This window comes from Merops nubicus, unplaced genomic scaffold (assembly GCF_000691845.1).
Source record: "Merops nubicus isolate BGI_N331 unplaced genomic scaffold, ASM69184v1 scaffold38947, whole genome shotgun sequence".
Taxonomy (NCBI): Eukaryota; Metazoa; Chordata; class Aves; order Coraciiformes; family Meropidae; genus Merops; species Merops nubicus.
Genome location: NW_008619107.1, coordinates 34,567 through 47,586, shown reverse-complemented (window position 1 = coordinate 47,586; position 13,020 = coordinate 34,567). Strand labels below are relative to the sequence as shown.

At 42.7% G+C, this 13,020-nt stretch overlaps 1 protein-coding gene across 2 annotated transcripts in view; it reads left to right on the top strand.

Annotated features, from left to right (window-relative positions):
* UNC80 (unc-80 homolog (C. elegans)) overlaps positions 1-13,020 on the top strand; it is a 127,401-nt gene that overhangs the window by 83,136 nt on the left and 31,245 nt on the right. For both annotated transcript variants that reach the window (XM_008943665.1, XM_008943664.1), the window contains exons 38-48: positions 620-803; positions 1,478-1,572; positions 2,486-2,575; positions 2,968-3,069; positions 4,967-5,147; positions 6,121-6,389; positions 8,808-8,942; positions 9,699-9,837; positions 11,475-11,571; positions 12,134-12,304; positions 12,518-12,610. In XM_008943665.1, the coding sequence (XP_008941913.1) occupies positions 620-803; positions 1,478-1,572; positions 2,486-2,575; positions 2,968-3,069; positions 4,967-5,147; positions 6,121-6,389; positions 8,808-8,942; positions 9,699-9,837; positions 11,475-11,571; positions 12,134-12,304; positions 12,518-12,610 (1,556 nt within the window). The remainder of the gene's footprint in view (positions 1-619; positions 804-1,477; positions 1,573-2,485; positions 2,576-2,967; positions 3,070-4,966; positions 5,148-6,120; positions 6,390-8,807; positions 8,943-9,698; positions 9,838-11,474; positions 11,572-12,133; positions 12,305-12,517; positions 12,611-13,020) is intronic.

Sequence of the window (13,020 nt, the reverse complement as noted above, 5' to 3'; positions counted from 1 at the left end):
GGTGCAAGTCACCAGGCTTACACCAGCCTTTCAGTCCTTCTGGGGAGAGGAAAAGAAACCTTTAACTTTTTATTAAACCCCTAACCAACTTGCCATGGGTTTCTGAATTGAACTACAGACAATCTGTTTTAGACTAAGAGAAGGATCCAAGTGCCAGAAACCTTTAATTATTTTACTAATTTTGATTCAGGAGGTGATTTGCTCTTGGATAGTCCCATTTGAGCAAATCTAGCAGCATCTTTCAAGACGGAGAAGCATTTGCTGCAGTTAGGACAAGATGTTGTGCTACTCCAGGAGCCCACTCTTGTTTGTGAGTTGTCTATGTAGCAGCACACCAGAGCAGAAGGTGTAGGAAGTCTCTTGCTGCAGAGGTTCTCCCTCTTTCTCATCTACAATGGGTTTTAAGGTTGGGCTTAAAACATCCTCTCTAGAAAAGGGAAGATAATACAGGTAGGTTGTTCTGTAGTATGTATAAACTTTTGGGATGCAAATTAAATGTTTATCCCTCTGAGTGAAGAAAGGCAGAAGAACAATTTTCTTGTTCTGCGTGTGTACAATGCTCTGCACAGTTAAAATATTATGTGTATACCCTGATATTCCCCTGACTTATTACCTGCAGGTAGGACTGATCATGTATTTTGTACGCACCCCGTGTGAGTGGGGCATGGATGCCATTTCTGCCACACTGACCTTCCTCTGGGAAGTGGTGGGTTATGTAGAAGGACTCTTCTTCAAGGATCTCAAACAGACTATGAAGAAGGAACAATGTGAAGTGAAGCTGCTGGTGACTGCCTCAATGCCAGGTATAAGAAAGGAGTCTTTAAATCTCCTTCACTTCCAAGTTCATGACCCACTCTACTAAAAAGGAAATCCATCAGAAAAAGACCTGTGACGAATGGCTGCATATTCTAAGTCAGCTTTCCTTGAGCTGAGGATTCAGTCAGTAAATTCTACCTCAATACCCTGAGATTTAGAAAGCCTCCTTAAGAGCTCTAAAAGAAGCAAACAGAAAGTGAATTAGAACAGCCTTTTTAGCCTAGAGCTTTGTGCCAGTTGGGCTGTGAAAGGCTGGCAGGTTGATCACTGTAAGACTGTACCATTCAGCCTCACTTTGATTTAATACAACCTCTCATTTCAGTCTTGAGAAAGCCCAAGAAGAGCATCACGTGAGCCTAGCACATCGTGTGTCAGGCAAGAGATATCTTGCTGAAAAACAGACTTGACCTTTTAGGTTTGTTCCTTCCTCAGAGTGACAGTAGCTGCTAAAGCCAGCTCATCCTTTAGTATCAGGTTGATTTCTCAGCAACTGTGGAAGTGTGAGACTATGTTAATGCTACACAGTGGATTCCAGACGAGACTGGCATTGTCTGTCTGCCCAGGAATGAGTTCTAGCTATCACTTTTCTGCCACAGTCAGTCTTTTCAAATTAGGTTAGTTCAAGAGGCTAGGGAGAACGCAACTGCTTTTCTTCTTTTAGGCACAAAAACCCTTGTTGTGCATGGACAGAATGAGTGTGACATCCCAACTCAGTTACCAGTCCATGAGGACACACAATTTGAGGCTCTTCTGAAGGTAGGAGTGAGTTTTTGGACTGGATAAACTGCTTAATAGTACATTTACCTGCCAGACCTGCATGCCAGCATTACATTCTGCCTGATCATCCTGTTTCTGTGCCAGGGAAGGAAGTTTTGCTGACAGGCATTGCTGTCTCCCTGTGAGGAGAACAAGAAACAGGATCCCATTTTAAAGGTTAATAGGAATGCCAGCACCTCACAGACACCCCCAGAAATGCAGCCACATTTTAGAACAATTCAGCTTGTTGGGCATTTGCTATATACTGTCCTGTGGATAAATAGGTAAATCATTAAAATGTTTGGTATTATCAACACTAAAGACTAAAGAGAATGATCAAGATCAGAGTGGAAATTGTGGTTCAGTAGCCACAATGACATCTTGGGCTCTAGGAAATGTCAGGTCAGTTCCCCTTTTCTGCCAAAGATTAAAAGGATGGCTTTAAGTGAGCCACATAGGAAACAGATATGTAAAAGCCTCCAGTTTGTCCAAGTATGTTACGTTTTAATGGGAATCACACATCTCAGTACTCTGAATGATCAGAACTTTTGTGTCTCTGTACAACTTTGGTGTCACCTGTCACCAAAGCTTGATAAATACATACTATGGAAATGGAAGCTGCAATACCATGGTGGCTTAAACAGCCAGACAAATATATATAGTATGAGTACATCATAAGTAACATTAGTCTTCAGGACTGTGATATCAGCATGCTTTGGTTATCACAAACTTATTCACATCATGATTAAAAAGAGAAATTAAGAATTAACTCTAGAACAGTGTACCGACCTGACTGAGGTGTGTGGGTCTGTGCCTTTATACATGATCAGATAGATAGTCTTCTTTTTGAAGTTGTGATCTTTGTACAAGGCAGCTAATAAGTAACAAGATGTTTTTCTTTCTTCCTTTTCAGGAGTGTTTGGAGTTTTTTAACATACCTGAAACGCAGTCCTCTCATTACTTTTTAATGGATAAACGATGGAATCTTATTCATTACAACAAGGTAAGGTAAAGGGCAGGCCCAGATGATGTTCTTTCCATCTTGTCCCTTTTTAAACACCAGGGTTATCTGAAGGAGAACAAGCAGTCCATAAATAGACAGAATTCTGTCCTGCAGGCACCACATCTTGGATGTTTAGTTGTGTGGTGAAAGACTGGAGATGGACAGAATAGGGAAGAGGCAGAAGTGGAGTCCCTTGCTCTTCAGTCATTAATGTCTAGCTTTCTTAGAAAAGAGCAAATTTCTCTCTTGTTTATGCTCTTCCATGATGCCCAACACTGAAAGTTCCTACCCAAAAGCTTCAGGAAGGGCTAAAGGACCTTTCATTCAGTTCTGCTGAGTGGTGCTGTTACGATTACATTTTTTTAAAATACACTTGTTTCCTTTGCTGGCAGACCTACGTCCGTGACATCTATCCTTTCCGGAGGTCAGTTTCTCCCCAGCTCAACCTGGTACAGATGCATCCAGAAAAGGGTCAAGAGCTCATTCAGAAGCAGGTATCTTACTGTTACCAAACACCTCTGCTCAGAAACCAACACTGTAAATAAACCTTTCTTTACCCTTTAAAGGCCTTCACTCATGCTGCATGCAGATAGAGAGCTTTGCTGGAGAATTAGAAATTGCCATGAAATCTGCCCTGGTGCTTCTGCCTTCCTCTCTGTCCTCTCACTGTAGAGAAAATTAACTGACTCTCTTCCTTGTCCTGATCTCAGATGCTAGTCTTTTACAATAGCTACTCTCAGGAGCTCAGCAGTAGCAATTGTTTCATCAGGGGAATATCTACCCTCAGAGGAGCACTGTCCTGTTTTCCATGACCTGATAATCTGTCTGATGCTGCTGATGTTTTGCAGCTCCCAGGAGCTCTCCCTGAGGAACTAAACCATAAGTAAAGTGGTCGAGCAGTGCCTTTAATGTGCTTCAAACCTCTACAAGTATCATTTCTTTAGACTGTGAGACTATGGTATTGAGCTCACTCTACCCATAAAAGCCACAGGCTCCGTTTTCCACAAAAGGAAAGTTGTCTCAGTAGCACAGAGTTCAATGTTTAGGGAAAAGTTGCTCTAGCTGTATCTGCAAAGGATGATAATAAGCAGGAAATAAAAAAGGGGGAGGAGGTGTTGTTAAACAGTATGAATTTGGTACTAATAGTTGTATTATTCTATCCAAAAACCAGCTACTGTTGTGTCCCTAGCAATGTGAGTGCATGGGCAGGAAAATATCATCAGGAATGGTTATGAAAAGCTGCTTAAGAGTTACTAGCAGCTAAAATAATGGAGAATATAGTTAGTGCTGTCCCATATGTGTACGGTACAGAATAAGGAAATATTTCATTTGCTGCACCTGGTGGTAGAAAGCCTATAAAAATCAAAAATTACTTGGGATCATTTTAGTTGCTTCTCTGACAGAAATTATTCTAACTCTGGTTCTAGGAGATGTGTCCCACATATCAAACAAATGAGCCCAATATGCCCTACACAACCTGAAAAGATCAAAATGGCCTGCCCAGTTTTGTCAAGGCAGTCATTATTTTACATTCCACATTTTTCTATTTAGAGTACTTAGAGGCCAAAGGATTTCCAAGGTAGAACTTAAATCAAGCATCTGCAAGCCTTTCCATAGTCATGTGAGAAGTTGCTGGACAACACCCAGCTTCAGGAAAGAAAACAGCACTGTAGAGTCTACCCACAGAGAAGCAATCCATGGAAAAGCAGTTTCTTTGCTGTTGACTGGTTGATTGAGAACTCAATTCTAAGCTGAGTGCACTTCAGAGCAAGGTCATGGCAACTGCAGGACGTGGGAAGCTGAGCTTTGTCACATGTTAGGCCACGTGCTTCAAGTTTTGGCTTCATCCCAGTAGCTAAAAGCTGCCTCAAAACTGCTTCCAAAGACAGTTGCTTCTACTATTGAGCATCATTCTGCCTTATGGTTACTTTTAGCATCAAAATAAAATAGCTGGTCTGATGAGTCCTATGAGTCAGAAGTTGAAGGGAGGCCGGTAGATGGAATTTGGTTTCCCAGTTGGCGTAAACCAGAGGCAATAAAGCTGGCGAAGTTTACATTGTTCTACAAAAGACCACATGGCACAGCTGCAAAGTGTTTGACAGCCACCCGAGGTCCTCCACTCCACAAGACTGAAATAGAAAGTATTGTTAAAGCCTCTTTTCCAAACATGATCCATCTTTGCAGAGCGGGGCTGAAGAGCAGTGGTCACAAAAATCCTAGCAAAAAGGTGCAGCACTAGCACTGTGAATGTCAACGGGATCCTCTGGGCCATGAGGGCAGCATCCCTCCCATCACAGAAAGCCATGGAGGCTAACCTAGACACGTGCATATGCATTGTAAAGGACTGTTTCATCAGACTGATTCTGAGCCTTGTCTCTTTTTCCCTCTCAGGTTTTCACCCGCAAGCTAGAAGAGGTGGGGCGGGTGTTGTTCCTCATATCCCTGACACAGAAAATCCCCACTGCTCACAAGCAGTCCCATGTGTCCATGCTCCAGGAGGACCTCCTCCGCTTGCCTTCATTCCCCCGAAGTGCCATTGATGCCGAGTTCTCACTCTTCAGTGATCCCCAAGGTATGGCCTTCTGATAGCTTTCTCTGGTGGTTCTACAGGGCCCAGAAGGTTTCTGTGAAGCACTTCATTTGCCTGGCTTGATGTGCAGGCTTCATTTGCCCTGGAAACAAACAAGCTTGTAGTATTACTGAAAGCTGATATATCTCTTCCTAGGGAAAATAATACATAGCTGTTGATTTGCAAGTGGAACAGCAGAAAGGGTTTTGCTGTTAGAGGTCTCCAGACAAAGCTTCTTTCTTTGGACTCACATGAGAATAAGTTACAATTATGTGTTAAATTATACATGAGACTACAGCTGTAATACTTTGTCCAGTAGCATAACTGCACACCTTAAAAGGATTGCTTAGAGTCCTTTGCCGGCCACTGTGAGGAAGCAATGAACTTCCAAAGAAGATTGGGCAAATTAGAATCATAGAATCATAAATTCTGCAGCAGGAATATAGAAACAGCCCCAGTTTTAGAAACTTAGCTTTGGGTTCCCAGCCTGACTTGGGGATTAAGTAGGCCACTGTTGCAGGATGGTAAGTGTTGGCAAGTTCTGTAACAGGCCTTAAAGTCACTTGCTTTCAGAAGCATTATTGTAACTCTCCATCCATGTTCTGCAATGTGTGGGACACCTGAAGGACAAAAATTTGGCATAAAACCACACAGCCATTCAGGTTGAGGCAGATGATGCATTTATGAGCTCAGATTTGCTTTCATTTTTTCAGAGGAGAATTTCCAACCTGTGGGGAGCAGATTTAATGAGCCGTGTGGTATTCATCATTCTTTGTCTTTATGTGTGTTGCTTTCAGTCAAGGTTTGCTCAAGAAGTCACCTCCAGAAGTACAGGATGTGTAAAATCATTTTAAAGAGGCAGAACAATGGTCAATGTTGTAGGATGGTTCTTTGGAGAGGGCTGTGGCCTCTGGGATTGTTATGAGGCTGGCTGTGGAGGACAGAGCTGATTGCTTTTGCCTATTCTCCCCCGCAGCTGGGAAAGAGCTCTTTGGTCTGGACACTCTTCAGAAAAGCTTGTGGATTAAGCTGCTGGAGGAGATGTTCCTTGGTATGCCCAGCGAGTTCCCCTGGGGGGACGAGATCATGCTGTTCTTGAACGTCTTCAACGGTGCCCTGATCCTGCACCCTGAGGACAGTGCCTTGTTGAGGCAGTACGCTGCCACGGTCATCAACACGGCCGTGCACTTCAACCACCTCTTCTCCCTCAGCGGGTACCAGTGGGTCCTCCCCAGCATGCTGCAGGTGAGCCATCTCCAGGAACAATTCCAGGGAAGGAGGGTTTTCTTTCCTCCAGGGATGGCTGAAACTTGAGGAATAGGTGAAATATCTGTATGTGCTACTCGTTGTTTGAAACTATATTCACTTCTTTAAGTATGATAGTTGTATTTGCTGCCATTTAAAAGGCAGCAGAAAAATAACACTAAATATTTATGAAAAAACAAATGTTGTCTTTCCATGTGAGTGATGTCAAATATTGGAAGTGTTATAGGAAGTGTTAGAGCTGGAGTTTCTCTCCTCGCTGAGGTGTAAACGTATGTCTTTTTTTCCTGTTAACATTTAAGAAAATACTGAAAATTAAAAAGAACACAATTTGTTCTTTTACAGAGAGAAAGATTATTTCTGCAGGGCTTGAAGACAGTATCTACATAGAAATTTAGCACTATAATGCAAATACAGAAAAAACTTTTGTTTCTGTAAAAGAAGCAATGACCATGACTTCCTGATGTATGTTCATTTTAACATAATTAACAGAGCACCATAATTAGGCCCATTGATGAACTACACTATCTAAACCAATTCTTTAGTAACAGGAAACTCTAATGTCATGCCTTGTATGGTTAGGGAAGTCTGTATTTGATCCAGGTCTGCAGTACATGGCTTTGTTCATTAGAAGCAATATATTTTGAAATAATCTACTGTAATAACTTAATTGGAAGTACTTGGCAGTTACCATTCAGCCCTGTGAAGGGCTAGCTTCATTTTCACTTTTCATATTGAGAGAAATCAGTTTTGTAATTCATTCCTATGCACACTCCTTTACCAATTATTGTCAACTGTTGAATTAATAAAATACCAGTCTTGGGAGATAAAAAAGCAATTCCAAAAGAAACCCCAAGTGTTGCTGAGCTTGTCTGGGTTTGCAGGCCCTCACATCTCTGTTCCAGACACTCAAGATCAGGCAGTTTGTTTGTGGTTATCACAGAAAAGTTCCACTGTTTCTGGGCTTGAACCAGCCATTAGCAGCTTAATAACTGGTGCATACATGCACGTACCCTTTTGTTGCAGGTTTTTCCACTTTCCTTGGTGCAATGCATTTATAGTTAATTGTTTCCCTTTTCTCAAGTAAATGAGATATTGCAACTGTGACAGGCCATGGCGATTGTCCTCATAAGTATGCTAGAGGCTTCTGATTGTATTAAATTCATCAGAATATACTAATCTCTTCAGCCTACTAGGCTGCTGAGAAGTGAATATATCTCTGCAGAGGTCTTTCACACTGATAATTTTTTAGAAACCTTCAAGAGCCCTGCACTGCAATGTGAATTTTGCAGTAGGAGAAAATCTCAACATTACCTGTTGCCAGCAAATAGCAAGAAAATCCTGCTAACCCCCACCTCAAACCTCCTACCAGCCAAAGTGCAGCCAGACAGTTGAAACGAGTAGAAGGAATCACAGTGAAGTTGTTCCTAGCAGTTTATACTATTTACATAACTGAGAAACAAATCCCACACCTTTAGCAACACATTGACTGCATGGTTCAGTGTACCGGCCCTGAAGGAAATGTCACTCTAAAAACCTTAAAATGTCTTAAAAGTGGGTGGAACTGTCAGTGTGTTGGAGGACAGACTGGGAGTTAAATTATCTTGACACACGGAAGATGCAGTTTGAAAAAAGGAGAAAAAAAAACAAGCCCAAAACAGATTATGTAGATCAGATTGGACAAGCGTAGGCTCTTCCTTATGAATAATCAGCCACCTAAATATGGAAGGGAAAGTAGCTGATTTAGTAGCACTTCTGCAGGTCAGAGTATTGGAGTTGTTATAGAACTGAAGCTAAACATGAATCAATAGTGTCCTTCTACTGAAGAATAAAAAAGAAAGTATGACAAATGTCATTCCGGGGTGACTATACAGATTTGTATCTTGTGAAAAAAGAAGGAATAGTTCTGCTGCCCTAGTCAGCAGCACTCCTAACTTGAAAGCTGGCTGTGGGCACAGCACAAAACCATCAGTTAGCTGAAGAGACTGCAGAGTGGAACAGGGATGTACATCTAGAAAACATGTCATGTGAGGAAGGACTGACAGAGCTGGGATTTGATTAACTGAAACAGATGAAGATTGAGGAAGAAAGCACTAACTGGGTTCAAACAAGTGCTTCTAGGAAGGAAAGGGAAGGAATCTACCTCTGATACACAGAACAAAAATAATGGACTAAATCCGTGACAAAGAAGGTTCAAGCATGACAAGCAAACTAGTTTTCTAAGGATACTTTGTCCCTGAAATGCATTGCCAAAGAGGGTGGACAAGTCTCCATCTAACAACGTTAGGCAAACATCTCAGGAATGAAAAGGCTGTAGCTGATTCAGCCTGGGGCCAGGAGGTGAAGGGCCCTTCTTGCAGCAGCAGCACTTCCATGTCCTTCTCTTCTCCTCTGGCCCAGGTGTACGCCGACTACGAGAGCAACCCGCAGCTGCGGCAGGCGATAGAGGTCGCCTGCCGGCAGTTCTATGTGCTGCACCGCAAGCCCTTCGTCCTGCAGCTCTTCGCCAGCGTGGCCCCGCTCCTGGAGTTCCCCGTGAGTAACAGCCGCTCCCCGGGCTCAGCCGGGGGCAGCCTGAGCATGCAGCCAGCCCCCCATCGGAGATGCCACGCAGAGCACAGCTGGAACAGCTGGAGCAGTGCTTACTGACATGTGCTTTCTGCGCTCGGGGCTGCACGGAACCGTTACTTGAACTTATCTCTGCATGCTTCTGCTCACCACTTGATTCAGCAGGGTGCCGAGATAATGGGCCGCTGGTATCCGGGCCAGTAAATGTGGTCTCACTTTAAATTTCTGTGTATGAAAAGCTGGTAAAAGGACAATAATCATTTGTAACTCTTTAAATGCAAATCCTTTCTTAGAATCCAGCAACAGAAATGAAAAGCTTAACGTCCACTTTTAGTGCATGTGAACTGTAAGACCAGATTAGCCACGTTTTGAAATATTCATTCATTACTTTTCAACATTTTAGTGAGTTAAAACAAGTTAATGGAATTTTCATCTGAAAATTTGGGACTGCCCAATCTAACTCTACATACATTGTAAGCACACACACCTTTCTCCTCTGCAGGGCAGCAAAGGTCTGCTTGTTCTGGGGAGAAAAGCTGTGTGTGTTTCCACTGTAGCATCACTCTGAGTCAGGCCAGGCTTGTTGTTTGAAGGCAGTAAGCTCTTGCTCACCATGTGGGCCTTTTGTCAAAAAAAAAAGGTTTCCCACATCTCCAGATAAAGATTTGCAAGATGCACACAGACCCTCAGAAAATCAGCTCTGAATGTCTGTTGTTGAAACAGGATGCTGCAAACAATGGGACCAGCAAAGGAGTGTCAGCTCAGTGCCTGTTCGACCTGCTGCAGTCTTTAGAGGGAGATACTCCAGACATTCTGGACATCTTAGAGCTGGTGAAAGCAGAAAAGCCTCTCAAGTCATTAGGTAACAGCAAAGCACCCTTTATTCAGTAATTTGTTTGTTGCTTCTTGATTCAACATGTATTTGATGCAACATGATTTGTTCAGGGCCCTTTTCTCCTCCCAGAATGCAATCATACCTGTTTCTTATACCTCATGAGGCTTTTAAGGTTGGCTTTATCACCACAATCCTTTTGATTTTTTCTGCAGGGGGAGAATTACTAATTTATTTTATTCCAAAGCTACATTTTCTTCATTGAGCCTGCTAGTCTGAGACTAGCCCCTGGCATTTTGAATTTTATCATGTGTGGGGGAAGAATAAAGATGCCTAATAAATCGTATCATGCTGACAAGATTAGTGTCATCTTTCCCTCTGCTCCGTGTGGGCAGGAAGCAAAAGCATCCTCTCCTGTGGGCAGACTGTGACTAGTGAATGATGGGTGCCATTCAGACATTCAGCAGTGCTGAGTTTGGAGGGGTTGGAAGTGTGGTGATTTATCACAAAGCAGAATATATATGGCTTTATGCTGTATTTAGGATACTGTCTCTTTATAGTTATCCATGCAATGCAGAATTTAAGAATTTGGCTGCTTTGTGATTTGCTTGGAAGTAATTTTTGCTGATTTTCATAAGGATTTTCAACTTATTTTCCAAATTTGCATTTCCCTTAAATAATACTTATTTTGATGAGTTGTGAAGCCTGTCTAGCTTTAGAGTTAAAGCTTTGTTATATACTGGGATTTTATGAACAATTATGTCACAAGTTATAATATAAAGTGGTACAAAAATGAAAGATATTTCTTCCTCTGTGAGGATTGTAGTAAACATTTATATAAAGTCTTCAGGGTTTCTGTGGAGGATTATTCAAAGGCATCTCTGAAACTTCCCAAGTGTGACACTGTAGATGCGTATGTTGTGTGCCTGCTATTTTCCATAGGAAGATCAGAATTATCTAAAATATCTGACTTCCAAGTTCCATTGTTCAAAGTGATTTACATGCTTTGGGGCCTTAACTTTAACTTCCCACACACCAAAGCCTCTTCTGAAAATGGGACTGTAGTTGTATTACAAATATTATTCTTTAGATGCTTTGGTTTCTTGGTGCCTGACACTAATTATCCCAAGGTAGTGTTTGTAGTATGGAACTTAAATGTTTTTGAGAACTTTTTCTCAAATCACTAGCAAACCACAATCACTTCTGTGCTGGCACTCGTGTGGCTACCAGTACAAAAGGGGCTTGATTTTTTAGAAGTAAAATTATCTTCTGCCGTCACTAATGTATCAGTATCATTTTTAGTGTGGTGGAAATATCTAGGAAAAAGTGGAGGGAGCATAAAAATTGTTGACATGTGTCCTTGTCATTTATGAGCTTAGGATTTTGCTTGTGATGGGTGACGTCTAAAGCGGGACTCCAGTAGCACCTGTAGGCCTTATGCTCAGCTATGATTTGACCTACTGGGAACTGTGTCTCACCTACCGACTTCTTGGATGGCAGGGTGCAAGTGGGAGCACAGCATATGTTTCCTTTATATAGATAGATTTTTTGTGAAAAATCAAGAGCCTATTGGGGATTGTTAACATGAGAAGCAAGCAATTAAGAGTGGAAAAAGGAAGGAGTGTACGTCTGTGTGCTAGTCTTCTCATACTGCTTTACTCCCTCAGACTTCTGCTATGGGAATGAAGACTTGACCTTTTCGATCAGTGAAGCCATCAAGCTGTGTGTGACAGTGGTGGCCTATGCTCCTGAATCGTTCAGAAGGTGCTCATCTGTTTTCTTGGTTTGTGCATTAAAGCTGCATATGGCATGAGAAAGCAAGGTGGCCAAATGGAGACAGAGGACGTAGAAATGAATTCCAGGCATAGAGCTTCTCTGTGAGGCCAAGCCTCAGTATCACAAGTTGATATTTTTCCTAGGGCACCAGTTACAAGTCCTGCCAGCTGCCAGTTGCAGCCCTAACCTGGATAGCAGCCTGGGCAGCAACACTTCCAAGCTGCATTTCAGAGTGGGGATCACACTTTGTCCTGAAGGTTTCTGTTGTCAGAGAAGAAATGGAGAGAGAACTGGACAGGGAGAAACAGGCAGCTGGAAAGAACAGGAAGGTACAGAGGGGGGGGGTGGTAAACTGCTAGTGCAAAAAGGTTCCCCCTGAAGTCCCTGACCCACAAGTTTCTTTGGCCAGGACTGCTTATCTACTGAGAAGTAATGAAATCACAAGGCTAGGAAGAGATCCAGGCATCTTCAGATAGAAACTTAAGCTTCAGCCTGATGTGAATTTCAGGGCTGACAAAATAAACAGACCAAGTACTGGTTAATTTTCCAGCCTCCAGATGCTGATGGTCTTGGAAGCGCTGGTTCCCTGTTACCTGCAGAAACTGAAGCGACAGACCTCTCAAGTGGAGACCATGACAGCAGCTCGTGAGGAGATTGCTGCTATGGCTGCCCTGGCCACCTCTCTGCAGGCCCTGTTGTACAGTGTAGAAGTTCTCACCAGGTAACCCACATGTTTCAGAGGTCTGAGCCTGTGTTGGGTTATCGGTGTGGGGAGGGGGAATGCACAGCATGTCACGATATGCGGCTTAGCTTGAATAATGGTTGAGTTTTAGGCATGGTAAAATTAGTGCCAGATGTCACCAGATCACAGGTGGAATTTCAGTGTGCATGTTGGATTTGGTCTTCAGCATGCTATTCACCTTCCCTTTGCCAGGCCTATGACAGCCCCACAGATGAGTCGATGTGACCAAGGCCATAAAGGGACCACAACAGCAAACCACACCATGTCAGCAGGTGTGAACACCAGGTAAGTCAGAGGGCTTTCCCTTCTTTCTCATTTTTCTGGGCAGCTGTTTGAGGTTTTTTTGAGGAAAGTAACTTCTCATTGCTCAGAGTGCTTGCAGCACTTCCTCAAACAGCTGAGAAAGTGATCTAGGTACAGTGAGAGCAAACAGTCAGATAAAAAGAGCACATACCCAGGACTGCATTTCTGACAGTAACCAAAATCCCCAAGGCTAGAATTTCTAGTTTAAAACCATGTGGCTAAATAGAAGACCAGGATATAAAATTGGAGGACACCCATCCTAAATGTCTTTTTCTTCATTTCCCTTTTCCCACTCTAGAAATATAATGACAAAGCAACTTTGTCCCTCAGTTCTCTGCTTTGCTTCCTTCTGAGTCCACTTGCAAAGCAACCACTGGGCAGAGCACACTTGG